Genomic DNA, 16958 nt, shown 5'->3' with positions numbered 1-16958 from the left:
TGGTGGGGAGGGGAAGTGAACAAGCAGGCTGATCATCTCCTGATGGGTGGTTATGGTGAGGCATACCATGGTTTGACTTCAGTCCCTTATTTGCTCTAATAAATAAGGACCTGGTTGTTCATGGATGAAATACAGTTGCTGTTGCAGAACAGCTACCAGTGGACTATCAAAACATTTGGGTGCTCCAGAACTCATTTACCCAACAGTTAGAAACCAAGCAGTATAAAGACTCATGCCTTATTACAGGACTTTTAATTAGCAAGAAACTTTTTGCCTGAAGTACCATTTGTAGGTTACTGGCAGAACAAAGACTGTGATGAACCTGCATGTTCTCCCGTGTTAAGCCATAAACCAAGCATCGTTTGCAGAGAAGTTAAACAGTAAATTGTGAATTAGTTCAGTAATTAGAGTTACTGTATAACAGTTCATTCCTTCTATGTTTAAATAACTAAACAGGTAAATGATTAAAGAGGTCTGAAGACAGGGAAAGGAAAGCAAAGGAAAAACAGGAAACTTACTGGTCAGCAGACAACTTAATGCAAACCAAGTTTACATTTGAGTTTTCACTATTGAAACAGCTCTTGATAATTGCATTGCACCCAACAAAATAAAAACAACAAAAAATAGTAAAGGGAAGATGGTAGCTCTTACCTTCTCCCAAGAAGAAATACCACTTTGCCAAGAAACCTTGTTGGTAGAAAGTAACCTGAGACCAGCTTTTTATAGAGCAAGTGCTCCAGGTAACGAGCCCTCACAGTTGAATGCGATTAGCTTTGCTTGAATACCAGGTGAAATTAGATTAATGTGAGCACTTAAAGTAGCATAAGGAAAACAGGCCTTTTCTCACCCCCTTTGTCAATGCTGGTTTTTGTTAAGCCTTATGTTCCCCAGTCTTTAGTGCTCTGCATGTTACTGTTGTGTGAGAGCTGGACTTCCTAGCATACTTTTTTTGAGGGCTGCACCACCAAAGAAACTGTGCCCCACTCGCAGGCTGCAGAGCGGTGATGTGGGCTCCATCTGCACAGTGCTGTTACATGGGACATGGGAAAACACGTGCACTTTCCTCTGAGCTTTTTCTCTCCCCACTGGCATCAGTGAGTTCCTTCCCTGCATGTTTCTTGGTCACCATTGGTTGGACTTGTGTTCCTGCACTCTTGACCACGCTGGATGAAGGATTGAGAACTGCTTTGGGGGTTGATGGTGGGCAGGGGTGGCTTTTTAAATGTCAGGAACTCTGCAGTATATCTTACGTTTCCTAAAAACTTTTTCAGGACTAAAATGTGACCCAGGAACTGTCTGCCCTAACTGAGGTGGGAAAACTGTGAAGCTTAACAAATGTATTTCATTCTTCAGGTGCACTGAAGATGATATAGAAACAAGCCTTTTCAAGTTCATAGTTAGCACAACCTTAAGGCTAGGCTGACTCTTGAACAACTTAGCATGTTACCTGGTCTGCAGTGCCCTCAGATTTCCTGGAACTGCTCTCTTCAAGGGCAGAGCTGAGAGCATTTTCCTGAAACAGCTGTGTTACAGCTGTTAAAAGTTTTGGTTCATAATCTGTTTGTCTATGGAGTGATCTGTAGCTTGAGCTATGAAACAGAACCAGCACAGAGGCAGCAGTGAGGGAGGTGAATTGTATGATACAATTACAGAGAACATGTTTACAATATTCTGTGTCATGACATACTGTGTTCACAGTTTACTAGCAATCAGTATCAAGTTGCTACTTTAAATTGTGACCAAAAGTATATCTGAGTAGAAATAAAAGAATGTAAAATCAAGTTGGAAACAGGATTTGGTTCAAGTTAGAGCCCTCCTATGCAGTGTTACATAAATGTGAGCATGGGAGACCTTGACTGTCTTGGAAGAGCGGGGTTTTGGTGCCAGTTGTGGTATCTTTGCTGATAGATCCAAAAGGCAGCTTTCCATGCTGTGGCACCCAGTGAGGGAGCTGAGACAGCAGGTATAATGAAGGGGTTTTGAATCTTGTGAAGCTGGTTTTGCTCAGTCTCTGGAACAGAAAGGCAAATCCACTTCCATCATTCCCAGTCAGCAGGTGACGTCTCTTACAGATGGAAGAATTTGTTGAAAAATCACTACTTAGGTTGGAAATCTATGGGCACCCCAAAGCAGAAGCAGCTTTTGAAAGCAGGAGGCAAATGTATGTTAAGGCAGAAAAATGATCCAGTGTTCATCGTCTGTTTCCTGTGATCTAAGACGGGACTTCAGAAGGAGGGGGGAAGTCCTTTTGTATGCTTTAACAGAAGGCTACCCCTGTGCTTAATAAATTCTAGATAGGAAACTGATCTAAGTGGAGCTTTGTGTACTCTGTGAGTATTGGTCTGTGCTGTTGAATGCCAGCCAGTGCAGGGACACCAGGGGGGTACCCCAACCCTTTTTGGTATTTTCCCAGCATGATTAATACCTGCTGTGTGTTCCTCAAGGGTATTTCCCCCTCTGTCAGCCACCCTCTCTCCCTGTCCTGTGGGAACAGCTGCCCCACTCACCCCACAGCTGGCCTGAGGACAAGGAGTTGAGGGAGCTGGTGGCCCAGGAACCTGTAACCACCCTGCTCCACAGCAGTGTGGGAGGGAAGGAAGCATTCCTCTGTACATTCCATCCATCGATCACATATCTCAGCGTGTTCAAAGAAAGTTCAGCCATTTGAGAACCTATGAATAGCATTCTCTGTTCCTGCTACTCTGTCCTCCTGTCTTGGGATAATTTAAAAGTATTTTTTCCCTGTCTTTGAAAGCTAAATATTCAGGACACACATTCAGGAGTTCTGCATGTGACTACTTCTAACAAAGAACTTCCAGTCCACTTTAAAAAAATGTGTGTGTGTGTGCACCCCCACATGAAGTATAAGGTGTCATGGTTGAAAGGCTGCCAGGCCCAGCTGTAAATGTTCTCTTAATGAACAATGCAGGGTGGAGTGTAAATACTGGAAAATCCTCAGTGGAGGAACCAATCATGCAGGGAGGCTGATACTCAAACACCAGGGAGGCAGAGAGGAACTGACTTCCAATTGCACAGCCAGACCACAGATGTTCTTCAGCCACGGGAGAAAAGGACCACATGCTACTAAAATCCATTAGTCCTCTTGAAGTATTCAAGAGTGGTAAAAAGCAAATGGGTCATTTTGTCCAAGTCTCTATTTCTCCCAACAGCTGAGCAAAGCAGAGGTGACTGAGACACACAAGCTGCAGTGGGGCAGTGCCTGACAGGAGTTTCCCACTAAGTGTGTAAGGGTGTGCCTGCTCCCAGAGTTTCCCTGCTTGGGAGTTCAGTGCAGCTCCAGCAGTGGTGGAATGAACTAAAGCACGTGAATCCCATGTGGATGGATGCACAACTGCAGCAGCTTCCAGACAGAGGCAAACTGGACACCTACCACAGCAGTTTTTGTTAACCGTCTAGTAAATGCGACATAACACACACTTTGGTTGCAATTATTTTTTAATGGAAAAGTCTAATCAATGTTTTACATAAATATCAATTAGTGACAACAAGTCAGTTGAGTAAGTAAAGGAATACATACCCCCAAGGCTCATAATGAACTGACAAAGAAGCACACAATGACAACTATATGGAATTAATTAGAAGAGGTGGGCTGCACATCAATCACCTTCATTAAGTTCCAACTGCTGATCACATCAGGCTGTTACTGGAGTTAGTCACAGTGCAGTCTTCCCATGCAGCAACAAAGACACGTGTGAAGGGGACAGTGAACTTCTAAAACACCTCTCTGCCTCCCGCAGAAAGCCCTGGCTATGAAAGTACAAAAGCCTCAAGTGTTTTGCTGATGTTAAGCCCTTTCAGGGCCTGGTTTCAGATGTGCAGTCTCCCCTTCTCAGACTAAAAACTTACTTTTAAATGAATGCACAGGCTCAATCAGACAGGAATGTGTTCACACTGCAGAGTGATACCAAGGTCGGATCTTAATTTCTTTTCTACAGGGTTGTGAAGAACTCAAATCACTTTTAGTCCCAGGCAGGCAGCAGGGATGGGGAGAAGGGAGGGCCTATTTTCATAGTCATTAAGAGCAATTTGTTAAGTGAGTAGAAGCTGCACCAGAAACAATGGAACTTCACAGTTTTTCCAAGGAGCCTGAGAGACATGATCCACGTTTTCATCTAACGTCTTTGCACTCTTTCCCACAGGCTCAAAAGGCTAAATATCTGAAGAGGTATTGCTCATATTATATCCACAGCTTCAGGGAGATCTGAGTTACTGGACCCCACCTTCACATACATAACCACATGGAAACCACAGATTAAATACTTTTAAACTGCATCAGTAGGAGCTACAGGTTGCCAAGTCAGTGTTTCCCAATTAAGCAGCATGACATCAATCTGCTGAAAGGTATCTTATTCCCCAAATATTACCTTTAAATATTATGTGGCTAAGATGCCTGCTTTCCAGTGGTTCAATCAATAAAAATTCATTATGAAATATCTAGAACTAACAGAAACACATTTCATTTTACAGCTTTTTCAGTGACATTCAAATAGTTTGTAAATGCTGGGGACACAGTAGGGTCTGATCTACTGGTGCATGAAAATTAGCACCCTACCCTGTTCTCTGAAAGGCTCAAAAATACACAGAAAAGTTTTGATACAAAAGTAAGTCTCCTGTCGAGTGTTAGGTCCCATAAATCCATGTCTTTTTCAAAGTCTGGACTACATATACTCAGCTGGGAACTGTACCAACACAAGATGCAAATGAAACCTCCACAGTGAGCAACTGCTCCATAAAACCAATTGCTTCCAAGTACAGCCTAAGTAAGCTGGAACCCAATGCATGACAAAGTTGTAGCAGCTGAAAGGAACAGCCGCACTTCTGAAGTCACTGTCAAAGGTGGATGTTCCACAAGCACCAGGAATATTCTGCTTTACACCTGCACTGGCTTCAACATACTTCAAGTGACAACCCATTAAAGATCCTTGTATTCCCATAACAGATAGAAATTTGCTAACACCTCTATTGCATCAGATTGCTTATGCCCAGTGGGTTTACATTTCAGAATCAATGACAACAAAAAGGGATCTTTTGCACCGTAACTCTGTTAGATAAGGAATCTTTCTTTTTGTTATAATTTTAGAAGAGAAAGCAGACAACCTAACACAAAACACAAGCACTCAGCTGGCTGCAGTCACTCAGCATGATGTGCGATTGAGAGCAGGAAGAGGATGACTTCAACACTTCCAGTTCTTCACATCTAAACAAATTTAAAATAGGGTTATTCACTTTGATAAACAGAAAGCAACACTTTGGAAAAAAAAAAAAACAACTATAAGATACCCTGGAAAGAAAGTGATACTAATATTCCTCCTAGAACTGAGTATCCTGCCTTTTAGGGTTTGAAGTACTCCTGCTAAGGACCACTTTCATTATTTCAAGAGCAACTACAAAGAGTTATCATCAGAAAGGAAAAACATGATGTCAGCTGTAAATACATTACTGAGATAAGAAAGAAGCTGCCTGGAAATTTACACATTGACTCCACATCTTAGTTGCAATGGAAGTTACCAAGTGTCCATCAGTTGAGAGATTTACACAAGACCAGAAGTAATTCCCTCCCCAGCTTGTGATCAAGAGAGGAGGAATAATAACAAAGGAGAATGGTCCAAGCTGTTAAACAGGTCTATGGGGAGGGAATTACTACACTGTTAAACATCACATTTAAAGAACTGAGGATGACCATTAGCTGCCAGTGTCTGTGTTCTGTACCCCCAAGTTATGTTTAGGCTTAGCTGTTCTAATACATTCTGCATCCTACCTGTAAAGGAGACCGATACAGCCATTTTTCATTATCTCCACTGAGTTTCATACAGGCAAAAAGGTCACAAACTGTAGGAAGGCCAAAGTCCTGAAAGAGAAGTCACCTTAATTACCAACCCGAACATAATTACATTCTCACGTATCTTCTGTAAAGTGTTCAAAAAACCAAATCTGATTTTTGAGTCTTTGAGATTAATACTTTCTTCATTTAGTACAACATATTAACTTGTTTAGTGCTAAGTAACTAATAATTGTGAAAACATTAAAAGACCCTGAAACCTGAAAATCTTCAGTCAGTATTATCCAGAAGAGCTAAGACTTAGGAAGAAAAGGAAGTCATTAAACTCAGTAAAGCAATAAACCTGGCACATAAGACACAAAAGTATCAAAAACTTATGCTCACTTGTGCTTTCTTGCGCAGAAGCCATTTATCTTCCACTGGAGGTGGGTTTGCATTTTGTTGGTCATTTGAAGTCAACACCCAACTGTTTACATTTAAGGGGAGGTGGAATGGAGCCAGGAGGTCTAGGAAAGGACTCTTGAAACTCTTGTCTGCTTTTTCCCGACTCTCCTTTTCTTCTGTGCTTTCTGCTTTGTGCTCAGTCTTGGCCAGCCAGCTTGTCAGAGGCCTCTCGAGCAATGCTTTCCAGGGTTCTGCGACCTCTGCTGAATAATCTGCTTTCTCTGCACTCACAGGTTCCCCTGGGAGCTGCTTTGAGGGGCTAAGCCAGGAACTGGCAAGAAACTTGGCCTTCTCATGCTCAGGGTCTGGTACATCTTTCTGGCTGACTGGAACTCCGTTTTTGTCCTTCCCATCTTTCTTCAGAAGCCATTTGCAAAGAGCCTCTTTTCCACAGTTTTCATCACACACACATTCTGAAAAGCTGGCACACAGATCATTAGCTTTGCACACATCTTCCACTTTAAAGGGGGCCTGGGGATGCTGAAGAAGCCAAGCATTTACAGCAGATGTAGTGGGCGATTTCTTTCCATCAAGATGCTCGTTCAGGCACTTCAGATTTCCCAGGTTCTCAATTTCCACACTTTTGCTCTGGCTGCCACAACAACTGGTACATGTTTCAGCTTTGAGGAGCCAATCATTCAAATTGCATTCTTCCCTAAAAGGTTTAAATTCATTCTTCCATTTCTCCTCTGAAGCAATGCTTCCATTTTCTGTGTCAGGAGTAAGCAGCCAGTCAGAAAGGTCCATCTCTTCTTGTCCAAGGGATTCTAATTCCTCCACCTTTCCAATAGTGGAAAAGGATGAGTTGAGAGTAGAGGTGGAGTCCTTGCGACCAGGGGACTCTGTCTTCCCAGCAACATCACATTGCTGATTGTGCAGGAGCCAGTTCTCCAAATCCTTTAGATTTCCCCAGGCTTGCTCAAAATAACAGACTTTGGAAGAATTCAAATCCTAGTAAAGACACATTGAAATTCATCTATTAAAACTGAAAGGCAATGTTCAGTTACTGTTTGCATAGAGCTCGGAGCATTCAGCTAGTAAGTGCCAAAGCATCAGCTGAACATGAGACAATGAAGAGCTCTACAGAAGGTTTCATTCCCACCACATTCTGCCTGCAATCAGATACTGTGTTTTCCCCTGTTAAAAACTAGGTTAGTGCACAAAAGGTTTACCTGGCTGGGCTCTGACACACATTTTTGCGTAACCCATTCCTCAAGATTGGTGCTGGGAACAAAGGGAGCCTGGCGCACACCCACAGGCCTGCTTCCGAGTAACCACTCAGCCAGAGAGGCACTCACTGTCCCACACAGTGTCTGCTGCTGAGAGAGAATGTCCTTCGTTAGGAGAAAGACTAATTGCTGAGCCAATCTATGGTGAACATCAACACAGGCATCAGTATTTCTGCACCTAAAGGAAACACAGTCCCTTCTAATTACGAAAAAACCCATAGGAATTGGATAGTTCCAACATCAAGGAACATTCAGTTTAAAAATTGTCAGTCACACTCCATATACACTTTCACACTGTGTTCTTGCCTGTCTGTTCCTGGAGCAGCTACAGTGTCAGATCACTCTGCTCACCACAGCCACTGGCTACTCAAGTATCTTAACAAACAAACACAAGCCATTACTCAAGCTCACTTAACATGCTTGAGTTCTCCTCTTTTCTCTAATGCAATTAAACACTCACAGACACAGGTCAAGCTTACCTGCTCACAGTTCATTAGGGCACAGTTCTGCCCTGGGAACCAGGGAGAAGCATTCTCTCTCTCTGAGGTTTGCTGAAAGAAAAGTAAACGTTAATTTAAATCTCCGTTTTGTCCAGTTTCTAAGACAAATTCTACAATAAAGCAGAAGTAAAGCACAGTTAAAACTGCTCAGTGCTTCATGGCTAACAATGTTCTCAACATTTACAAACAGAATGGAGAAAGATTGACTATAAAAATACTACCTTGAGTCTGCTTCCTTCAACAGAATTGTCTCCAACAATACAGGAAATATGCTGCTTACGTAAGAATCCCAAAATACTTCTATAACAGAAAGCATCTACAATGCTTTAACTATTGCTAGCTAAAGAGAACAGTAACAAATTTTCATTTACTGGAATAGAGAAAGAATGCAGTAGTCATTCCCTCAGCCTCTGCCAAAATACATTAAAATAACATATACATAACTAAACTCAGTGAAAGTGAGAACTACATGCAACAATTAATAAACCACTGTGTATTTATTATACAGCTAAAATTATATTACTCGTGCACAGGATCCATTCAAGCTGTCACTAAAAGCAAAAATAGCACTTGGAATAGATTGCACTACTGAAAATAAATCTTTGAGGCAAGTATTCCAACCCAGGGAAGTCCTGGTGCTTACCATTGTTTTAATGGAACCAAATGAGGTAATAGCTTGGCGAAGGTAAGATGTGTCAGCCTCAAAATTCAGGATGGAAGACTCTTCAGGTTTAAGTGTAAGACTTTCCAGTCTGAAAGAGTAAGGTGATAGTTACAGAAAGAAAAAAGAAATTACTATCTTCTTCATCCATTCTGTTTTGGAAGTCAGTCCATTATTTCATAAAAAAGTTTTCAAGCTACTTGGCAGTTATTAGGTAACAAAAAAGACTTTTAATATGGCATACAAAAAAGAAATGGCTATCTACAAACGAAGAATAGAATAAATTGGCAGCAAAACACAAGTTTCACCTTCTTACTTCAGCTGCCATCAACAACTAATATTTGAAATAATCTGGATAAGTGAGTACCTCTCCTGCTCATTATAGTCGTGGTTTATCACTTCAGACTTTTTTGAAGTTCTTATTTCTAGGAACTATTAAAAATGTAGGAACAGTGAGATCTATTATTAGTTCTGTTAGAATAAAAAATCAGATTCAATTGATAAGTTAAAATAAACCCAACTGTGTTAACTTGCATCATAAAATCTATTTACCTCTCCAGGCAAACTGAAATCTGGTTTGCCAGTTCGTTACTGTAGGAGCGTTCCAGCTGATGAATAAGGCAATTGAACTGTCCCAAGTACTGCATGGAAGACAAAACACACATTATTGTTTCAGCTTCCAGGATCAAAAGTGAGACAATGCTTGCAAGGACAAAGTTTGCTTGAAAATGCCGGTGCAGCAACTGACAACCAAGCCTCACCCAGTAGAGCTGCTGTGCCTGCTGCTGCAAGGCCTCCTCTTTGAGCTGCTGGATGAGATCCACCTGCTCGAAGAGCCACACCTCACGGCTGCGCAGGCATTCCAGCTGCCGGCTGATGTGGCTGTGGATCTTGGCCTTCACCTGTCAGGGAACACGCACATTTCTACATCTGTCAAGCAGAGTGAACAAGCATGTGCTGCACTGATTACAAACTACTGTTTGTCAGTGGCAAGTGGTATTTTTAGAGCGATTTATTTCTCAAAAATTCATCACAGTCACCCACAGCACCACATGACTCAGATCAGTAACAGTTCCAGGGCTACCTTTAAAGAGGTATCAAAGAATAATGTTATTTGTAATCTCTCTCTATTCTCATCTTTCAACCAACAGCTTTTGGAAATTCTGCATGCCTAAGCTAGTAATACAGGAATACCTTTAAGAAGAGCATGGCCAAATGACACAGCAATGTGTTTGTGAATCGCTAGGAAAATTTCAGACCACCGTGATAATAGTAAGTATTCTGGAATAATAGAAACTTTCATTGAAGTCATGTTAGTTATTAAAACATCTTTAAGAAGGACTTAAATTTAGATAAAGAATTTTAAATTACCTCCCGCCAGTTTTCTTTAATCTGCTGTTCAGCTTTGACAATTCCAGATATAGCTGTTTCCAAGTCCTTCTTTGCTTGAAGGCACTTTGCCAGAGTCTCACTGCTGCAGGAATTTCTATTTCTATCTTGTGGTGGACTCATTCTTGAAGTGTTCCTAAAACACAATGGAAAAAACTATTTCTTAATAGTTTCTATTCCTCTTTAACAGAAGAGGAACAGCATCATATGAAGAACCATCTGCTCTACTTCACTATAAAGGTGAACAAAAAACCCCCTAAGACCCTACACAGATGCAAGTTTTCTAAACATAGATAAAGCTCTCCTCCAGGAGCAACAGCCGTCTCTCAAACACCTCAGCCTGCAGAATTTGCACAATCACAGGAAAACCAACAGATATTTGACAACAGCTTCAGCTGCAGGAGTTTAGGCAATCCTCCCCTGCCAGCCACCTTCCTCCTGCTTTTATGCCTAGCCAGCAAACTCTAGAGCTGAGGGGATGGTTAGGGGAAGGTTCAGAAGCAATGCTGGAGCTGGGGCAGAATGGCCCAGCCGGGGGCAGGAAATATTTCAGTCACCCATTTTTCCTCTGCAGGCAAATGAGCTGGCTCCCATAAAGGAGAAAATTCCAATACAGTTTCACCAACTGAAAGCCCATGTGTTGCTACAAAGATCACTCCTTACTAAGCTGCAAATGCCACAACTTTTAACAGCTACCCATTATTTTGTCCTGGTCACAGCTGTGGTAACTTAGTCAGCTTCAGCATAGTCTCAAGTAAAAGGGGCTCAAATACAAAATTTCTACAGAAGTTATACTGGTAAGGATTCTGCAAGTAAGGGGGAAAAGACAGTATGGATTTTTAGTAAAAATGGGAAGGATCAGTGTAAGCACTTTTCCTCAACAGTGGATTATTTTGTTACTGAAGAGTTTGAATTCTCCCGTCAGTTTCATGGGATTCCTGAAGCACTAAACATTCATAGTATTCCTTCTACTTAAGACAAGTCCTCAGCAATGACAGCTATGGAAATTCCCAGCAGATTTAAAGTGTACACATGTGCCAATCTAAAATGTCACAGATTTTACCACTGCTCTAGACGGAAGTGAAAGTAGTTTTGAATACAAGACAACCATGAGCTTGTGTTCCTAAGCAGCTATTAGTCTGCAATTTCCAAGCCTCATGATCATATAAACTGCAACCCAAAAATCTTTCTACAGCCAAGATCCACCAGACAGATATTAAAGTGTGTTTCAGATAGGAGAGGGCTAAGCGTGGCTTGCAAGTGCAAGGTGACAGAGAAAGCAATGGTCACTGCGGGGCAGGAGCAGAGGCTGCACCTCCCTTAGTTCCCTCAACACCATGGGCTTCCTGTCTCTCCAGTGCCTCCAGATATGAGACATGGACTAGGCACAGAAGCCACCCCAAGACCCTGCACACAACTCAATCCCATCCTCACCATAACATCTCATCTTCTAGGAACTGCAGAGCACAAATACAAGAGAAGAGAACTCAAATGTAATTTTTACGCTTATGTTATTTTGCACCAAATCAGACAGGGTGCAGAAGTCCAAAATACATAATTCTCCATGCTGTGCTATGAATGCCAGTTTTGTCCTGGTATTTGCACACCCTAACTCCTTCGCAGGTTCACTGCTGTACGGTTTCATCATCTTCACCATGCTAGTCATGTTCAAAAAAAGGTAAGCTAACCTTTCTCCTCACAACACTCCTTAGACTTTAGCTTGCTTTTCAACTCTCACGTTCAACCTACAGGAGGTAGGAGCCAACAGTGTAAGCAGGAGCCCTAGTCCTCAGATGTAAGTAGATTACAGCAATACACCCAGCCAAGAAAACAAGGATATCAGATACCTTAAAAACTATCATAAACTCAAAAGTAAATTTTAAAAATCATATTGATTATTAATTCATTTATTATATTCTCACATAACAAGTCAAAGTCTGAAAGGTTAAATGTAACTATCATATTTGCTCACACAATAGACAATGTACTTAAAACTCTTGTGAAAATTATGTTAACCTGTTTTATCATACTCTTCATTAGCAACACCGTAATGGCACAATCAAATTAAAGAAGCTTGCACACGCTTCTCTAATGATCTCTGAAACTATTGTTTGTTGCTTTTCCTGTTTTTCGATGATAGCAAGAGACTCTCTCCGGAATGTGTAGGGAGAATGAATACTGAATTAATTCCTCCAGCCAGCCAGCTCCTGTTAAAATGGCTGTTCTTAGGCTTCGTCGAAAATTAGCCAGTAAAACTCCCATGTTGAGCATGAGAGCCAATCCACCTTTCTTTTCAATTTCCACAAACCTCTAACAAAACTAAGTGAGGGCAAGCACCTATTTCCTTGTTTCCCAGTTACTCCCAAATAGCACTGGGAATTTAAGATGTTTTCAGGTCACATGCTCTGAAACACCCGCGTTCACACACTTCGCCTCAACAGTAACAAAATACAATTACTTCTGCAAGAAGACACACAGCTGCAACACACAGGCACTTGTTCTGGCCGTTTCCGTGCCACCAAACTGTTTCCAAGCACACGGGGGTCCCCCTAGTCCCCGCTACGTGCGTCACGGGATGCACACCCCCCACCAGACAAGCTCGCACTTACTTTCCGCGCTCAGGAAGCAATCCCACAATGTCCTGTTTATAACAAGGCTTCCATTCCCAGGCTCCCGCTCCGCTGAGGCACGGCCTCCGGAATGCTTTCCAGAACGCACCCAACCCTGCAAATGCCACTCCAAGCCCTGGCTCGCCGGAGCGGCCCCGCGCCTTATCGGGTGGCCCAGCCCGCGCCCCGCCCCGGCCACCGCGCCCGGCCGAGCCCGCACGTCGGCAGCGCCGGGGCGGGCCCGGGGCCGGCCGCGACCCCCGTGCCGGGCGGGGACCGAGCCGAGCCGCATCCGCTCTGCAAAACACCAAGTGCCTCCGAGCATCCCACCAGCAGTTCAAACCGCGAAACCTCAAGGTTTTGCAACAAAACCGCTATTTCTTGCAACTTCAGAAGCGCGGCAATGTGCCTTCTTAATGCAACAACAAAGCAGACCTGAGCACCAAGGCATCCAGCGCGGATGCAGCAGCAAGAGCTAGAGCTGCGAGCCGACCCAGCTGCCGAGCTCAACCTTCCGTCCCTGGCCATGCACAGCCCAGCAGTGAGGCTCCCCATCCAGCACTGAGCCTGCACCGTGCCGGAAATCCTGACACTCGGAAATCCTGAGCCTCTCGGATGCAAGTTAGCTCCTGGAAGGACCAAAATGACATGCACACATACACAACTCTTGTCACATCGACTCTTGCTTCCACAATTTCACACACACAGCTCAGGAAAGCACACAGAATGGCCTCGGTTGGAAAGGACCTTTAAATCATCTCGTCCCCCTCCCTCTGCCATAGCCAGGGACACCTCTCACTAGACCAGGCTGCTCAGCACCCCATCCAGCCTGGCCTTGAACACTCCCAGGGATGGGCGATGTAGGTGTCCTCACCTGCATGTTATCAGTAAAAATGTTATAGCCATTAAACCAAAAGAACTGCCTGAATGATGCAGGAAGATGGTATTATTGTTCCTAGGAAAATAACTACCAGTTTTTACAGGAAGACTTCTGGCTTGCTGGAGAGCTGTCACCCCAAGACCCTGCAGCCACAACTCCTGCTCACAGTATTACTTCTCCTGGTGCTCTGTGCAACCTCCTGGCTACCTACACTCCACCCCTGAGGTGGTAATTTCCATAGGTCAGAAACTACTGGAAAAAAATAATTTTTAGCTTTTAATTAAGTATCTGGTGGCTGGGGAGCAGAGGAGGAGACAACCCTGCCTCTTCTGCACAGTCTGCAAACAGGCCAGCAGGAAACTGGTTTTACCAGCTTTCGCTCTCAGCACAACCATCCCTGCTGCCCTTGGGAAGAGCATTGTTTTCCATTTCAAATGGGTCACCTCAAAAGCATGGCTGTGCAGAGCCTTTGTTGGGGAAAAGCTTCCAAAGGGAATGAAACCTCCCATCAAACAGGCTCTATTTATAAATATGGAATGATTTCTTCCATTTGGCAGAACAAGGCTGCTCCAAAGGCCTCTCTGACCTGTCTTTATGTGGCTTTAAACCAGCTGGCCTGTTCGAACTGAAATCCCCATGGATTTCCATCTTACCCCACCAAAAAACAGTAGTTCTTCTTAAGAAGCTCTCCCAAATTAGGTACGTGGGAGCTGTGGTCAGGGAGTGAAGTACTCTTAAGTACACGAGTTGAATCCTGGAACTTCCCATTTACATCCAAACATAACAAGCACTTTGTACAGTGCAGTATCTGTGTTACGTGCCAGTATCTGTACGCTGCTCCAGCTGAGGGGATTATTTTACTCCAAAACAAATATATAACACCCTATTTTTTAAGTTACAAGCCGTGTGAAGGAAAAAAAAAACCTTGAACAGTTCCAAGTAAGAGACAGTGAAATAAACACCTTAAGGAATAGTAACAATTCAGGTAATACATTTTCTAAAATTCGGGTAGTTTTCACCTGTCTGTACAGTATATGGTCTATGGCACAGATCTGAACACATGTGACTACCTTTTCTGCCTATTTTAGCCCCAAAATAGCCCAGCCAGTGCACAACGTACTTGTATTGAGACACCCTCACAAGACCTGGGCTATGAACAGTCACAAGTCACTAATGCAGCTGTGAAGAAGTCTGATCACCATTTCATTCCATCTATCATAAATGTATGTTTCATGCACAACAGGCATATATAAGTGAAATCACAAAGTATCTGAATATGAAGGCCTGAAATCTCTATGCTATTACTACTGACAGTACCAAAGTGTGACAATACCCCAGAGTGGGAAAGACACACACTTATCTTAACACAGATTGCACATTATAGCACAATTATCTTCCAGACTTTTGCACTGAAAACCCTTTGGAAAACAAGTAACAAATCCCTAGCCCTGAGTGAAGCATATGGCCCCAAAGATAGCACTGCCAGGCTCTCTGCACATCCATCTATCCAATGTTATGCACTTACACCGTGATGAACAGTGGTTTTCACATGGCTGCCAGCTTTCTTCCCTCCCGTGACTGCATACCTTACCCAAAGTCTCAAGGGAAGGCAACCTTGTTCCTCTGACAGCTTTTCTCTTTAGTCCCAGCCATAAACACCGAGTTTAAAGCTGTCAGACTGCTTAGCAAACCCCTGGAAGCTCTGGCTCACACCACTTACCGGCATCGAACAACACAGGTCGGACAAACTTTCAACAAACACGATGCGGCAAAACCCCGACCATTCCTAACCCAGACATTTATGCTTATATAACCTCTGAGAAGCGCAGCTGCTAACAAAAGACTTTGCCTTTGCAATCAGAGACGTGGCTTTAGGAGCGCTCGCGACACAACCTCTCCGGGACACGAAGAGGCGAGATCAGTCCAAAACCCCGTCTCCGTGTCCCGTGCGAGCCCAGCGCCGCGGAGCGTCCATTTCCCGACCGACCTGCTCGATCCAGGCCGGCTGCCTGGGCGCTTCCCGCTGCGCGGCACGGGGTGCCCTACGGGGTGCCTTACGGGATGCTTTACGGGATGCTTTACGGGATTGCTCTCGGATCCCCCCCGGCTGCCTCCCCGGCCCCGCCGGCCCCGCCGCTCCCTCACCGCCGTCCGCGCGCCGCTCCCTCAGCCCCGCGCCGTCCGCCCGCCGGCCCGCGCCAGTCCCGCGCGCTCTCGCGAGACCGCCGCCCCGCGCGCCCCCTGCCGGCGCGGCGGAGGGGCTGCGGCGGCGCTGAGGGAGCGGCGGGGGCTGTGCTGGTGCTGCTGCGGCTCCGCACGGCAGCCAGAATCCGGGAATCACGGCCGACCCGGCACGGCAAATCCCCGGAGCACAGAACGTGTACCATGGGCCGAGCCACCGGTTTGGGCCTTCCGCGTGTCCACCGGAAATCTCCCAGTGTACGTGGCTTGGTTTGGCTTTACACAGTACAGGTTTTGGGTTTTCCTTTCCGCAAGTGTGAAGCCCGGCAGAACACCTCCCAGTACTGCCATCCCGCCTTCCAGCTGGGAAAAGAATCCAGTTACTCCTCGCTGCCCACGCGCGTTAGCTGGTCAGGGGCGAGGAGATCAGCTCAGCTGGTCAGGGGCGAGGAGATCAGCTCAGCTGGTCAGAGCGCGGAGCCGATGGCGCCGAGGTTGGGGGTTCGATCCTGTGGTGGCTGTTCAGGAGCGGGACTCGATGATCCTTGTGAGTCCTCTCCAATACAGGATATTCTGTGATTCGGTGAGATTCGGCCTTTCCATGACCACCCGGCCAGCACATTTGTGAAATGCTGCCTTTTGTAGGTGCGTGCACAGCACTTTTTAAAGCTTAGCAGAGAATGGATTGGGGCTTCAAGCAGAAAGGACTTCAGATGGAAATCTAAGTAGCTGAGTACATGTGGTAGCTGAGTCACAATTTCCTACACATTTCATCCTCTGGGCACAGACCAAGGAGCCGTTCTTTTGAACAGGACCTTGCTCGCAGTTATGAGTACAAATTATTCAGTGCTGACATAAGAGAAAGTAGAAATCAGCCACCTAATCCCAGGTGTGCTGTTACCCTAGGAACCAGCATTTCAGGTATTTGGCTTCCTTGTATAAATATGTAGGAGACAACAGGGTGTGTTATATAATCCTTATCTGTGTATTTGGATTTAAAAGGAAAAATAATACCAACCCTGCCTGACCTTGGAAAACCAGCAGTGTTCTTGTGTCCGCCCATGCAGTTGCCCAGCAGGACTTTCCCAAGAAAAGAAAGCTGCCTCTTCTGGGCAAGCAGGCAGAGTGGACAATGGCAGGTTTCTGTCATGTCTTCATAGGGCTTGACCAAGGCACTATCATAATCCAGATGGTTTGAGTGGTTTTTTGTTGGTAGAATTGCTCTGCACAGTACACTTTCTGTGTGGATTCATTGTGGTTAAGGC

The 16958-nt window shown here is 44.5% G+C and overlaps 1 protein-coding gene across 5 annotated transcripts; it reads right to left on the bottom strand.

Annotated features, from left to right (window-relative positions):
- Window positions 1–3438: 3438 nt before the first annotated feature.
- Window positions 3439–15708, bottom strand: NCOA4 (nuclear receptor coactivator 4). Of its 5 annotated transcripts, none has more exons than XM_069019192.1 (10): window positions 15658–15708; window positions 10006–10159; window positions 9396–9536; window positions 9187–9275; window positions 8617–8725; window positions 7953–8024; window positions 7417–7563; window positions 6185–7195; window positions 5780–5869; window positions 3439–5218 (listed from the first exon to the last, which is right to left on the bottom strand). In XM_069019192.1, exons 2-10 carry the CDS (start codon window positions 10144–10146, stop codon window positions 5213–5215), a joined length of 1806 nt encoding a protein of 601 aa, XP_068875293.1. In that variant the 5' UTR covers window positions 10147–10159; window positions 15658–15708; the 3' UTR covers window positions 3439–5212. The 5 variants fall into 5 exon arrangements, with proteins under 5 accessions (XP_068875293.1, XP_068875292.1, XP_068875291.1 ...); XM_069019191.1 differs by lacking the exon at window positions 15658–15708 and adding an exon at window positions 15500–15569; XM_069019190.1 differs by lacking the exon at window positions 15658–15708 and adding an exon at window positions 12633–12785.
- Window positions 15709–16958: the final 1250 nt, after the last annotated feature.

This window comes from Aphelocoma coerulescens, chromosome 6, assembly GCF_041296385.1.
Source record: "Aphelocoma coerulescens isolate FSJ_1873_10779 chromosome 6, UR_Acoe_1.0, whole genome shotgun sequence".
NCBI classification, from domain to species: Eukaryota; Metazoa; Chordata; class Aves; order Passeriformes; family Corvidae; genus Aphelocoma; species Aphelocoma coerulescens.
This window is presented reverse-complemented; position numbering and strand designations above follow the sequence as displayed.